This window comes from Myotis brandtii, unplaced genomic scaffold (assembly GCF_000412655.1).
Source record: "Myotis brandtii unplaced genomic scaffold, ASM41265v1 scaffold79, whole genome shotgun sequence".
Classification (NCBI taxonomy): Eukaryota; Metazoa; Chordata; class Mammalia; order Chiroptera; family Vespertilionidae; genus Myotis; species Myotis brandtii.
Window position 1 is genome coordinate 2,178,408 of NW_005371173.1, and position 13,782 is coordinate 2,192,189.

Here is a 13,782-nt window from a genome sequence, read left to right on the forward strand (position 1 = left end):
CCCCTGCCTCCCTATCAATGCTCCAGTCATGCTGGGCCCTTTCCTCTTACCCACGTACAAGCCAGGTGCTCTGTTGGAAGGTTCTGTGCATCTCCCTGCGCTTCTTCGGAGGTTGCAGGCCTAGCTTAGTTGTAGCTTCCTCCGAAAAGCCTTTCTCACGTCCAAAACGGAGTGAGGTGGCCTCCTGCGCTGCACATATCACCCTGCACCACAGGCTTGTCTGCCCAGAGAGCCTTGCTGCAGGGCCTGGGCTCGCCTGCATTTCTATCTGAGAGCCAGCCTGGACCCTGTGCCTAGGAAGCCCCAGGGAAAATTTAGACAATGACCCACCGAGTGCACCAGGAAACAAACGAGGTTAGCCGGCCCCTGTAAGGAATCTCCCCTTAAAACACTAGGCCCCTAGTATTCGCTGCACCCAGGGCAGAGGCGTCAGGGGAGAAGGCTCAAAGGGAGTGGGCAACGGTGTGGCTCCCTGTTCCCCCCATGCTCTCCTCATCCTTGGGATTCTTACTCCATCTGTCCTGCCGGCTGCCGCCTTCAGGCCAAGTCCACACTCCCGTTTCTTGCTGGTCTTGGCAAAAATAAAACCTTCAGTTTGTTCTTTATAAACTCAGCCGAGACCAGCTAGAATTTTCAAAAATAGCCTTCTAAGGAAGGGAAGGGAAACACAACACACAAAAAGCCTAGGAGAGTCCAGCCACCCAAGGAAGGTTCCCCGTGCCTGGGCTCCTGGAAGAAGCATTGACTGCTTCCTGAACCTCCAGTGATCTCCCGACGGACGGGCCCGCGCGTGGGCACTCTGCCTGGGTTTCCTCTCGCCTCGGTTTCCAGCAACCTGGACCCTCTCCACAGAGAGTGGGAGCTGGCTTGCTCCTACACAAACACACATGCACACACAATCCACCAAAATACCCTGCTCCATGCCAGGACACAGGCCAGCGCCGCTTTTCCTGCCCCCCCCCCCAAGCCCCGTTGGACCTGGCTCCTGGCCACTAAAGAGCCAGTGAATGGCAGATCCAGAGCTCAAAATGGGCCCTAGGCCTTCCCCATCGGCCGGCAGCCCTGCCTGCCAAGCTTCCTTAGTCATTCAGGGCCAGAGCCCTCCGCTGCTCAGAATCCAGCCCTTCTCAGCAGGAGCCGCCTGGGGAGCCAGTGTCCCCAGCAACCTCCACAGGGAGGGGCAGGATAAGCCAGAGTAAGGGGCATTGCACCCCCAAGACCCTCTGCTCAGGCAGGAAGGTTCCTGAGCTCCCAGATGCCCTGCCTGCGTATTTTCCACCTCATCCACCCACTGTCACGCCCAGGCTGGACTCCTGGCTCTCTCCCCGGCCTGACCCAGATGGGACACTTCTCTCTCACCTCCATTTAGCCAAGGAAAGTTGGAAGTCATCAAAAGGAAGTTTACTAGGAAATCAAGGCGCGTGGAAGAGACAGGGAGGAAGAACAAGAAAAAGCCCTGGCGTGGAAACGGGATGTTTACTGGGCACCAGCTCGGGCCCCAGTGGGAGGAAAGCCAAGCACAGGAAGGGCCAAGCGTGTGGCTCGGGTCTCCGGCCCAGGCCCCGGGTGACTAGAGAAGTGCAGCCTGCCCCGGGCCAGCCTCCACCCTCCCGCAGCCCCACGGGGCTTCGCTCAGTCACACCTTCCTCCCTAACCCCCTGGCAGCAGCAGATCCCTGTCTTTCTCCCCCCCGACCCACAGGGCTTCGCTCAGTCACACCTTCCTCCCTGACGCCCTGGCAGCAGCAGATCCCTGTCTTTCTCCCCGCTCCTCCCCCCCCACCTGAGACCCTCTACTCACCCCCATGCAGGCCTGTCCTCACTGGACTGGGGCTTTGTCAGGGGTGCCCCAGTGCCCAGCACAGTGCCTGGTACACAAGAGCTGTTCTAAGCCTTGCTGACTGAGGGGTGTGGACAGGGGCCCTAGAGTGGACAAATCTGGGGTTAAACCTGGCTGTGCTGAGTGCTTAGCCTCCCATCTGTGAACCAGTCAGCAAAGGAGGACTTCCCACATGGCTGGCGTGAGGCTTGGAGGAAAAAGGCTTGTGAAGCAGAGCCTGGCATGGAGCAGATGCTCAGTGGACGCTTCTCATTCATTAAATATTGAGATGACGGCGCCGTCTCCAGCAGGTGATGCCACCACTTCCCAGCCTGTGGTCATGTCCCAGCCAGTGACAGGCCCTGCGTCCTGCTGGGCAGCCACAGTCCCACCCTGGCTGCCACAGCCCATCGATGGGGTGCCCGCTTTCACAGACGCCAGGCAGCCAGGTCTACCAGCAGCAAGTGAGGGCCTCCAGCACCTGCCCCCCTCTGCCCCCAGGCACCTAGCTACCCCCTACGCCAGCCCTACCAGTCCAGGGGCACCACTCCGCTGTTCTTCAGGGCCAGGAGCACCACGGAGGGTGGGGCCTCTATGGTCGCTACCCCAAAATTGAAGTCAAGCTTCAGAGGGGTGTAGACGGGTGCGATTGGACTTGTGCTGTGTGGAGCAGAGAAATGGCTCAGAGACAGGAATAAGAAGAGGGGGACCTCCCAGGGGCTTGGCACTCATCGCCCTACAGGTGGAATTAGGGACTCTGGGACTTGGGCAGCACTTAGGATGCCAAGCCAATCCCTGCCTTCTCCAGGCCCCTCTAGGGATGGGCAAGGATTTGGGGGGAGTTAGGGAGCCACTTCTTGGACAGGGCCTGGTGTTGAGGGTGTGGACAGAAAGCTCCAAGAATATCCCCAACAGGCCCTGACCCCCTCCCAGGTTCGGCTCACCTGTGCCTGGTGGGCACCTTGTACATGAGTTCCCCGGGGGTGGGGTCACGCTCCAGGTAACTGTTGAGCAAGTCCAGGGAAAAGAGGTACCACAGGTGCCTGGGGGTGATGCCCTCAGCGCTGCCCAAGGAGCAGACATCCAGGACGGAGAGTAAGGGGTACACGGCCGTCAGGAAGACGCGGCACAGCTCCCGCTTCTCCCCAATGTTGTTATCTGGGGGAGAGGGATGTGGATGAGAGGAGTGGGCTCCCCTCCCGGCTCCCCTGGGGCGGGGCGTGTGGGACCCCTGGGGCCCTGGTTAGGAGCAGCAGATGTCCCCCAGGCAATGGGACGTTTCCAACGACAGCCAGCCCTTGTCTGATGCTTGCACGTACCAGGCACGGTCCTAAGTGCTTCACACACACCACTGTGTTTAATGTGCACCGCATTTGTGTTCAAACTAATTCTTACTATCGGTTTTATTGGACATAATTTATATGCCATAAAATTAACCCTTTAACGCATACAATTCAGTGTTCTCTCGTATATTTAGACCTGTGCAACCATCCCCACTATCTAATTTTAGAACGTTTCCATCACCCCAAAAAGAAACCCAGTAGCTGTCATTCCCATTCTCCCCTCCCTCCACCTCTGATGACCCCTAATCTACTCTGTTTCTATAGATTTGCCCATTCCGGATGTTTCACATACATGGAACCATATACTATGTGGCTTTTTGTGAGCGGATTCTTTTACTCGACATGTTTTCAAGGTTCTTCCATGTGGTCACCTGTGTCAGTACTGCTTTCCTTTTTCTTGCCTGTGCACTGTTATTATCCCCATTGTACGGATATGGAAAATGAGGCACAGGGAGGTTAAACAACCCGCTAAGATTACATAGCTAATAAGTGCAGGGGCCAGATCCAGTCCCAGGCAGTCTGGCTCAAGTCCACACTCTGAGCCACTCTTCTTGCTGCCCTGGATGCTGTCCCCTGCCCCCGAGCAGGCTGGGAACAACTCCATTCCACTGAGGAGGTGGCTGAGGTGAGGGTTTGCCTGAGATCCCACAGTAAATCAGAACAGCTCTAACCTCCTCACTGAACCTCCACGGCTCAGGTGTCGCATACACGGACACCCACACAGAGGTAGTTGGTATGAGAGGCACACACCAGACACCCACAGGTGCACCCCAGGACACTCACACTTAGTCAGCTAGCTCTGCCTGGACCCTCTGCATCTCCCCACCCAAGTCCTGCTCACATAGCCCTCGCCCTTTCCTCCAAGCCCTGAATCCGTGTCAGGTGGCCCAGGTACCTCTGTGCGAGAGGAGAGAGTAACTGATGGTCCACAAGAACTGGGCCCGGTGGTTGGGACAGGCGGTCAGGCAGATGGTGTCCTGGGACCAGGGTGGCATGCTCCCCTCTGTGTGGTCCAGCTGAAGAGCTGCTCAGGGATGACCCAGGTGAGGTCAAGGGCAGAGGGCCCTCAGTGCAGGTCAGAGAGGCTCTGCCTCTCCTGCTCCTCTCCAGATATCCCCCCGGGGCTGGCAGAGCACTGGCTGCAGAGGAGGCTCTGAGCCAGAAAATGGGGAGCAGAGTCCCTCCTCCCAGACCAAGACAGAGGGCATCTGTCTTTGTGTCATTGGCATCTTGCTAAACACTTTGATCCACCTAACAGCCTGTGAGGTAGGTGCTGCCATTAGCCCCGCTTTACAGATGAGGAAGCTGAGGCTCAGAGAGGGCCAGCCCAATGCCAAGCATCTAGAAAGTAGAAGCACCAAGGTTTAAGCTCTGCTTTGCCTGCCCACAAACCGTGGTCTGATTAACCAGTCTTAACGAGTGCCCGCCTCCTTGGCCCCAGCCCCAGCCCAGGCCAGTACCAAGGGGGTCGTTGCTGATACTCTCAGGGCTGTGCTGCTCCAGGAACAGGCGATAGTCGAGGGTGCAGTTGCCTTCGTTCTGGAGCACCAGAAACCGGGACTGCTGGTTGTTCACCACCACGTTCCCAAAGTCCAGCTCCTTCTCCTTTGCCTGAGGGCCAGAGTCAGCCAGCCAGGGTAGGGGGCTCCCCCAGCTCTGGCTTTCCCACCCCTGAGTCCCCAAGGAAGGGCAGTTCCAGGGGTATGGGCCAGGGGCCAGAGGGCTCCCATCACCTGCCCTCTCAGTGTTGGGTCCCCTGGGGTACACTGACCCCAGCACCCACCCCAACCCACCGGGATTCTCCCACTCACAGAGATGGTGCTGGTGATGCCCATGCCCACCAGCCGGATAATGTAGTGGATGGTGGTGGGGGGCTTAGCGTTTGAGGGCAGGCCGGCTTCCCAGACCCACACCCCCACTCGGAACAGGTACTTGGTCTCCTCCAGGGGACTGAAGGTCCACGTCAGCGTCTGCTGTCACAGAGATTCTCCCTGTGTGGGGTCTTCGGGAACCCCCCCTCTCCACCCAGGCTGTCTGAAGTCCCATTGCAGGACATCAAGCGATGGGAACCCTTCCTGAGTGTTTATCTTACACACACACTATATATCATGTTACTTTCCAAAGCCTCTCAATCCTTTGTCCCCACCAGGGAAGTGGTATTATTTTAGTGCCTCGTTTTCTGATGAGAAGCTGGAGATTCAGAGAACTGGGGTAACTTGCCCAAAGTCACACAGTGGTGAGGGTGCTTGATGGGAGCTGGGTGTGAACTCTCAAGGCTGACGCCACAGTCTGTCTCTTGCCTTGCCGATTACTACCCCTACCACGTGTTAGTGGTTTGTGGCCTGTTTTGGCCTCCCAACTAGTCTATAAGGCCCTAGACCAGGATGCTAGCTTGGGTCCCAGTCTGTGCTCCCCTCCAGACAGCCACTGGGACCTCTAGGAGTCCCTTTCCTCACTCCTGGTCCAAATCCAGCTGCTCCAAACCACCTCCCGGTGATCTCACAGTTTTGGGTGACCATGGGAGGAGGGTGAACTCATCCCTGGGCAGTGGCATCAGAAACCCTGGTTTAAGTCCCAGCTCTGCACCTCCTAATTTATCATCTTAATGAATGGATTTTCTTCTTTAAGTCTTAATTCTTCTTTACAAAATGGGGAGTGATGATAATGGTAACAATCACATCTACTTGTAAGACTGGGGGAGGTGACTATGGATTGAATAGGAGGTGACTATGGATCAAGTGGGAAGTGCACATAGTAAGCCTGGCCCTTGAGAGGCATGAGTAAGAGATGATGGTTGAGGTGAGGATGGCCTTGGGCAGTGGGGCAGGGAACTCACGAGGCTCTCATTGGGTTGGATAAGCCCCCTGGCGGGCTGGGCGGTCAGCATCTTTCGGTACTGCTGGGAGACCCTCCACTCAAACTCCCGGGGCAGACGCGAGGGGTTGTGGAAGGTGAAGAGGCTGGTGGAGGAGCAGCCCACCCGGGTGGGCTTGAAGAAGATGCTTTTGGAGGTGTCCAGCTTCAGCTGCAGCGGCTCCTCCCGGCTCTGTATGCTCACCTCCTGGAGCCAGAGGAGGGAGGTCAGTGCCCTGACTTCACCCTGCAGCCCTGGATCCCCTGAATGTCCAGGAAGCCATGGGTGGGTAGCTCCAAGAGGCCGCAAAAGGCCCCCCACCAGCCTGGGCCCGGGCAGCTTCTGTCGAAGGCAGAGTGGGTCGGGACTGACCCAGATGATTCTTGGAAAGAGCTCAGGGACTGATGGTTCCACCACCCCAGACCCTTTCTCTGGCCTGGCCCTTTCTACCACCTGCAGATAGGAGTCTTGTGTTGCCTTGCTCCTTCCTGTTGAAACTCTGAATCCCTTTTCTTGACCCAGACCCCACAAGGGGCCTGGAGCGGTGAGAGAGCTGCTCACCTCCCTGCATGCACTTCCTGAAGGAGTAGCAGTCCCTTGGCTACTGTAAGTGAGCTTGAAAGGCCAACCCCAGCATGTGGCTTTGAAAAGGGAGCAACTCCAGACTATGGCTCACTCCCAAGGACCCAGGCCCCTACCCCTGACTCCTACCTTGAGATACTGGGGGCAAAAATTGAACTGGAAGTAAAAAATGTGCTGTTTCCAGGCGTTGCCCTTGGGGTAGGTACAGATGAGGAAGATCTGGTGGGCCCCAGGGGCCAGGAGGCCCGAGCTGGGCCGCAGGGAGATGTCTGGGCTGCTCTTGGGGGTCAGGTTGAAGGTCAGCAGCAGGGAGCCTTTGTTGGTGAGGAGCAGGCTGCGGTAGGAGGCCTCACTGGGAGACACTGCAGGAAACAGCTGGGGTGCGAGAGAAGAGGGACCCATGCTCAGATCTACAGGCCCTCCCACCCCTGACACACACTCAGGGAATGGAGAGAGGCCACAGCTTGGCACCAAAAAATGCTTCAGTCCTCCAGAGACCTCCAGACAGGGAGACGGAGTGACCATAGGAACTGGCCGCAGGAAACAGGCCTCCAAGACCCCTCCTCAAGGTTAAGGAGGAGTTCTTTCATTTTAGGGTACTTTCAAACCATCTTTTGGAAGAACCCGCTTTCAAAGGTCCTGATTCAGGAGCTCTGGGATGAGCAGCTCCTTCTAGATGATTCTCCTGCAGGAGGCCGAGGGGAACCCCACTTTGAGAAAGTGAAAGCCCCAGCAATCCCAGCAAGGGCTCATTCTGTGTTGTCCGACCCCTGACAGGTGTTCAGTAAATGGGGCACAGACAAACGAAGGAGCTGGAGCATTTTAAACCCGAGTGAGAGGACAGGGGTGTATTTCAGATGGAGCAGGCAGGGACCAGCTGTCCAAGCCCCAGGCTCTCCTCAGTTCCAGGGCCGTGGCCCAGGAGAAAGTCCCCAGGGACTGGCGGTGAAGAGGTTGGGACAGCTAGAGAGGGTGCTGGGATGCGTTTCTCAGACCATCAGAGAAGGGAGAGAGATCTGCAGGCCATGGCAGAAGCCAGGCTCTCTGTCCACCGCCCACTGCTGCTGGGCCATGCTCACCTGGGGGGCGTCCAGGGAATACTGGGGGATGTGGTGCTCCAAGCCAGCACAGTAGCTGTGGCCTTGTGCCCGGAGTGTCAGGCACCAGGAGGGGCACACAGTGCAGTCCTCCTCAATATTATTGAAGCTCTGCAGGACCTGCAAGGGGTGGGGGCGGATCCACAGACAAGCTCAGAGTCCTGTGTCCGACCCTGTGTGGCACCCCAGCTTGCCCCCCTGCACTGCAGGAGTCCTCATCAGGCCCCTCCTGCTGCAAGCCTGGCTCCCCACACTGAGCGAGCACTCAGCAACCGCCCTTCAGTCCTCACACCAGCCCTAGGACATCCTGGAGAAATGTGCTTAGAGAGACACTGGCCAATAGAAATATGAGAGCCACAAATGTGAGCCACAGACATAATTTTAAAGGTTCTAAGAACCACATTAATAAAGTGAAACACATGAAATTAATTTCGATTATGTTTTATTTAACCCAATAAAATCTTATTTCAACATATAATCGGTATATGTGATTTGCGAAGTATTTTACATTCTTTTCATGCTAAGTCTTTGAAATCTAGAGTGTCTTCTACCCTTAAAGCACATCTCAACTTGGACTGGCCACATTTCAAGTGCTTGGTGGCCCCCTGTGGCTGGTGGCTGCTGTATCGGGCAGCACAGGGCGAGGCATGCAACCTAAAAATGTGACGTGCTGCCCGGCTGGTGTGCTCAGCAGTTGAGTGTCAACCTGGGAACCAAGTGGTCACTGGTTTGATTCCCAGTCAGGGTACATGCCTGGCTTGCAGGTTCAATCCCCAGTAGGGGGTGTGCAGAAGGCAACCAATCAATGATTTCCTCTCATCATTGATGTTTCTATCTCCCTCTCCCTCTCTCTTCCTCTCTCTCTAAAAATCAATAAAGGGGGGAAAATATCTGTCAGGCTCAGCCTCGGCCAAGGCAGGTGTCCACAGCCTCATTCCTACAGACTTCCACATTCCACTGCCAAGGTATTAGAATGGAGGCAATTAAAGACTCAGTTTTAGAAAGACTTCTCGGAAGTTTGGATGTGACCTCGTTTATAGATGAAAAGACCAGGGCTCAGAGACATCAAGGCACTTGCCCAGGGTCACATGGCTGGTAAAGGACTCTAATCTTGACTGCGCTGCTCAGGTCTTCTCTGGGCCCCACCACCCAGGCCACCGGGAAAGACAGTGAGGAGACAGTGAGGTGGGCAGAGCTGAGAGGGGAAGGAAGATAAAGGGCAGGACCAACTGGAGATGAGGAGGGAGCCATGTGCGCCTGGGACTGAGGCTGGGCTGGGGTCAGCCTGTGCATGGAGTTTCCTGGCCAAGGGAAGCTGTGCTGTGCTATAAGCCTCCCCCCGCCCCCCACACATACCTAATTACCTGGCGCCTCTGTCCCCAGGCCCTCGTTCCTGTCCCCAGCTCCTTTAGAGGGACTACTTCCTACTTCAAGGACTAGAAGAGAAGCCAGGAGCAACTCCTCCTACACCAGAATTCCCCCTGGGCTGGACCCAGCTGAGATCTCCCTCTGGAGGGGGTGGGAGGCCACACATGACTGAGACATAATCACACAAGACAAGAAGGCCCTCAGCCAAGGCAGGCCCTGAGCCTGGGAGAACACAAACCAGTAAGGCTACTTCCCAGCCAAGAAGCCAAGGAGAAGAGCCTGGCAAGGAGAAGAGAGGATAGGTCCTATAGGACCCCTCTGTCACCCCCTCAGACCCCATCCTGCCATTCAGGCTCTGGGCCAGAGAACCCGCCTTCCCCGTCCTGTGTGCCTGCACACACCTTATAGATGGCGAAGGCTTCGAGCTCCACCACATAGAGAGAGTTTGGGTGAGGCGGGTGGAAGTGTAGGCGCATGGCTGTGGACTTGAGCGGGGGCACATCGCAGGTTTCTGGGGTCACCCAGAAGGGGCAGTTAGACCTGTGTGTCCAGACCACAGTGATCCTGCCCTTGGTGTGGTTCACCAGGCACAGTGGGACAGGGTTGGGATCCTCAGGTCCGGTGCAGGCACCAAAATCCACCTCGACAGGCTCCAGGCTGACGGGCGGCGGGAAGATGGCCAAGTCCTTGGTGCCATCGAAGAAGTACTCAGTCATGGGGGGGATGATGGGATACTGCGGTGCCGGCACGTCCTCCAGGTCCTGGTGGGAGAGACAAGCGGGTGGAGGCCCAGCTGCATTCCTCCTACATGCCCCTCACCTGTATGATTCTTTCTGGACAAAGCTGCCAGAACTCTGCACAGGTCACCCCCACCATGCTATGGAGGCACAGGGCTGCCCAAGAATTGCTAAAGAAGGGGGCATGAATCTGGGGGGGTAGCCTGCCCCCAGGGCCCAGGGGGGTCCATCGAACCTCCATGGGAATCATGAGGGCTCCATTCTTATCCTGTTCCAGCTTCTTCTCGCTCAGCATCTGGCCCAGGATGTCAGGGGGGTAGAGCGTCAGGCCCCGAGCCAGGTGTGTGCGGTACCAAACGAGGTGCTGAGGCTTCAGGATGGCCGGCTTGGTGCTGTCTGAGTGGCAGGTCCCGATCAGGTCCAAGAACAGTGGGTCCTGTGACATTTGTCCACGTGAAGCTGGATTTCAGCCCCCACTCACCACCAGCTGGTCAGCGCACAGTTTGAGTGAGCTTGCCCAGGGGTGTGGGTTGGGGTGCTCACTTCAGGTGCCTCCGGCCACACTGTGGCTCCAAAGCCAAGCTGGGGCTCTGGAGGAGACGATCCAGGCAGACAGCCTCAGAAGTTCGAGACAACAGAGGTGAGCACCAAGCATTGTCTTTATGATGGGGCCTCAGGTTGGCCCCTCCAGCTCCCAGGGAAGCCCCTCCTTGACCCCTCCCTCCCCATTCACCTGGTGGTGGATGAGACAGGCCACCCGCCGAAAGTAGATGATGGGGTGAGTGGGCTGGAAGGCACAGAGCAGGGTCATGCGAGCCTTGCCCACCAGGGTCCCGAAGGTGGGCCTGATGCTGAAGACACTCTCCTGGCAGTCAATGGCAAACTGGAAGTGGGCCGTGCAGTCCGATTTGTTCTCAATCCACAGGGACTGCTCTGAGCGCTCTCCGAGGTGGATCCAGCTGAAATTGATGCAGTAGTGCTGCAGGGACACATCAGGACCTGGGCATAGGAAATGGGGTCCCTGTGAGTGGGCCCTGCCGCCTGGGTGGGGCTGAACTATCAGCCTCCCCAAGGGTGTCTCAGAAAGGGTCCCACTGATGGGAGGTGGTGCTGCCTGGAGACAGGTGGCCAGGCTGGAAAGGCTGGGAGCCCAGCAGCCTGAGCAGACCTCCCGGTCCCCAGGAGTGAGGGCAGGCACATGATCTCCAGGTGTCCTCAACTGATTCCTCACTGAGTCCACCAGGGGGCAGCAGACACAGAGGCTGAAGGGCAAGGAGGCAGCCGGCTCTTAGCAGGCAAGCAGCATTTCCCAATCCTAAGCATGGGCTGCTCCTGTCCCCAGAGAATTGCAGCGTCCTGGGATTGCCAGTACCTCTACAGAAACCAACGACTTTGACCAGGGTTTGGGAGGCACAGCCAGAGGGCATAACAGTCACGTAGTCCATAGTTCTGACGTCCAAGGTCTTGGGATGGAAAAACACCGACACACATTTCTTCTTTCCTGGAGGCACGATGCCATAGGCCGTGGGGCATGAGAAGGCCTGGTCTTTGGGCAGCACGTCTTGAGCCACTTCAATCCTGAAGGGGGCACTCACCTGTGGGGCCAGGTGAGGACAGGAGGGGTCAGGTCACAGGGTGGGGCAGTCTGTCATTACCAAGGTGCCTAGCCAAGGGGGTCAGGGCAGCTGGCATCCAGCCTGTGTCTCACTTGTCAATTTTGGTGACCCTGCTTCCACCAGGAGTAAGGAAGGGGCCCTGCAGTAAGGTGGGGCAAGCTCCTTGTTGCTCTGTACTGGGACTGACCAGAAGGGTACCTCCCCCCGCCAAAGGTACCATAAAGGCTAGCTGTGGTTCTGGGTCAGGACAGTCCTGGGGCTGATCTGGGGACTGATCTGGAGGATCGGGGAATACCGAAGCCCAGTCCCCCAGCTGAGAAGAGAGGAGGACACATGTTGACACATACTGTATATGTATCAATAGACATGGGTTATGTGAGGCTTGGAGCCAAAGGTGTGGAGAGAAAGGGGGACATTCTGTACAGGGGTGGGTGTCAGGAGCACCCAGCCCTGTGGTCCTGAGTCCTGCCCCCACTCCCACCCCCCTGCACAGGATGTATACCACTGATGGATTATACAGCTTGATTTGCCTCTCGGCGGTGCAGCCCACAGCCACAGAGCCGAAGTGCAGCACTTTCTGGAAGCCCTCGACATCCTGGTCCTCTGGTCCCTTTATGCTCACTAGCAGCTGGGCGCATTTGCCTGAGGCAGAGTTGGGGGAGAGTCTTGGGGAAAAACTGACCAGGGCCTTTGTGGCCCCAGCTGAACAGCCCCCTAAAGAAGGTAGGTGAACCCAGAGAAACACTGGTCAATGACACCAAGGAAGGCAAAGAAAAGGCAAAGCTTGCAGGGCTGGGGGTTGGCAAGAAGCTGGTGGAGGTGCCGTGGGGGCCAGGCCAGGGCAGAAGGTGGGGTCGGGGGGGCACATGGAGACTTTAAGACCCAGGGCAGTGCAGCAGGTGGGCTCTGGGGACAGGTGAGAGGCTGAGCCTCACCTGCAGCCTGCAGCTGGATGCTGCTCTTCTGCTTGCTGCCCTCCCCATACCAGCACGTGGCCTGGACTTCATAGATGATAGCCATAAGAGGCTGAAAGGTCACCTTGATCTGGCAAGCCTGACCTGGCTGCAGCAGGCCCGTGCTGGGCAGCATCTGGAATGGGCTTGAGAACTCCCAGGTGAAGAAGGTAGGCAGGTCCCTGGAGGGTGGGGCAAGTCAGAGCCACTGGGCTCCTTATGCTCACTGCCCCTGCTTTAGAAAGGGAGGTGCTGGGCAGCACTTTTTACTCCCCCTACCTTTTTCCCCACCAGATGGGCCAGTCTCTCTTCTCCCAGGTACTCTCTTGCTTCCCCACCTCTGAGCCCCTTACCCTACATTGTCCAGGCAGAACCAGGCCTCAGCCATGTCCCCCATGGCACACATGGGCAACTGCAGGGACGGTGGGCAGATCAGATTGTGGCAAGGCAGGGTGGCCCTCAGGTCCACAAAGAACTTCCCCTCTTCTTTCTCAAACCACAGCTGGTCCATGTACTCCTTCTGCAGTGAGGGGGTGGGGGCAGAGGCAGTCCCTGATCAGTCGTACCTGGGTAGTACTCAGGGACCTTACATCCCTCCCCAGCCCATGGCTATCCCCCCAAACCACTGAGGGGTGGGCTAGGCTATGGCTTTCCATCTCAGTCTCTGAGGAGAGGTTTGGTTATCTGTGCTCTACCATTGTCTTGGTCTCAAAGATAAGGGGCCCCTTTTATGGGGAACAACATATTTAGGGGGAACATCCTGAGAGCAGGAAGAGGCCAAGGAACCTGGGGCTTTCTGATGACCAGTATAGTAGCACAGCCGCATCCAACTGGAATGAGTTTAGGCTCTAATGAATTTAGGGTCTAAGCTTTCCAGGGCTTTCCCAGCTGGAGTTTTGCTGCAGTTGGCAGGGGTGTGCATGGTGGTGGTGGGGGAGGGGCCTCTGTGTTGCTCTGTCAGTTCCAAGGTCATTGTGCATGTGTCGCTCATTGCCCTCTGCTCACCATGGTGAGCCTTACCTCCTCCAGAGGCCGGAAGATGATGGGGAGTGTGAGGGTTATGCCCGGGCTCAGGAAGATGGTCTGAGGCATGGCCGTGAAGAAGAACTTGGTCTTGGGGGGCCTGCAGGAGAGAACCAGAAGACACACACTTCAGGGTCAGGGCAGAGTGATAAGACCCTGGAAAGCTAAGCAGGCTTGAGTCCTTGAGACCATAAAGGGGAAAACCCAGGGCTCTGTCACAGGAGGACCTGTCTCCCTCATTTTACTATTCTTCTTACAGAACTTTATAGGTAGGGCTAGTGTTCCAATAGGGAGGGACACATAATGGAAGGAGCTTTGGACACTTATTCCATTACTTAATCTGGTCACATGGGTTCCATTTTCGATAATTCTTCAAACTGCACATGTTTTA

General features: G+C 56.8%; 1 protein-coding gene across 1 annotated transcript in view; it reads right to left on the reverse strand.

Moving 5' to 3' along the window:
- Positions 1-13,782, reverse strand: part of CFAP65 (cilia and flagella associated protein 65) — a 39,918-nt gene that overhangs the window by 11,858 nt on the left and 14,278 nt on the right. Inside the window, exons 6-21 of the mRNA XM_014531001.1 lie at positions 13,389-13,491; positions 12,722-12,888; positions 12,351-12,550; positions 11,918-12,057; positions 11,172-11,394; positions 10,533-10,798; positions 10,035-10,235; positions 9,464-9,823; positions 7,677-7,814; positions 6,727-6,972; positions 5,998-6,222; positions 4,973-5,131; positions 4,622-4,772; positions 4,057-4,185; positions 2,763-2,976; positions 2,350-2,478 (exon numbers count right to left, since the gene is read on the reverse strand). Of these exons, the coding sequence (XP_014386487.1) occupies positions 2,350-2,478; positions 2,763-2,976; positions 4,057-4,185; positions 4,622-4,772; positions 4,973-5,131; positions 5,998-6,222; positions 6,727-6,972; positions 7,677-7,814; positions 9,464-9,823; positions 10,035-10,235; positions 10,533-10,798; positions 11,172-11,394; positions 11,918-12,057; positions 12,351-12,550; positions 12,722-12,888; positions 13,389-13,491 (3,051 nt within the window). The remainder of the gene's footprint in view (positions 1-2,349; positions 2,479-2,762; positions 2,977-4,056; positions 4,186-4,621; positions 4,773-4,972; positions 5,132-5,997; positions 6,223-6,726; positions 6,973-7,676; positions 7,815-9,463; positions 9,824-10,034; positions 10,236-10,532; positions 10,799-11,171; positions 11,395-11,917; positions 12,058-12,350; positions 12,551-12,721; positions 12,889-13,388; positions 13,492-13,782) is intronic.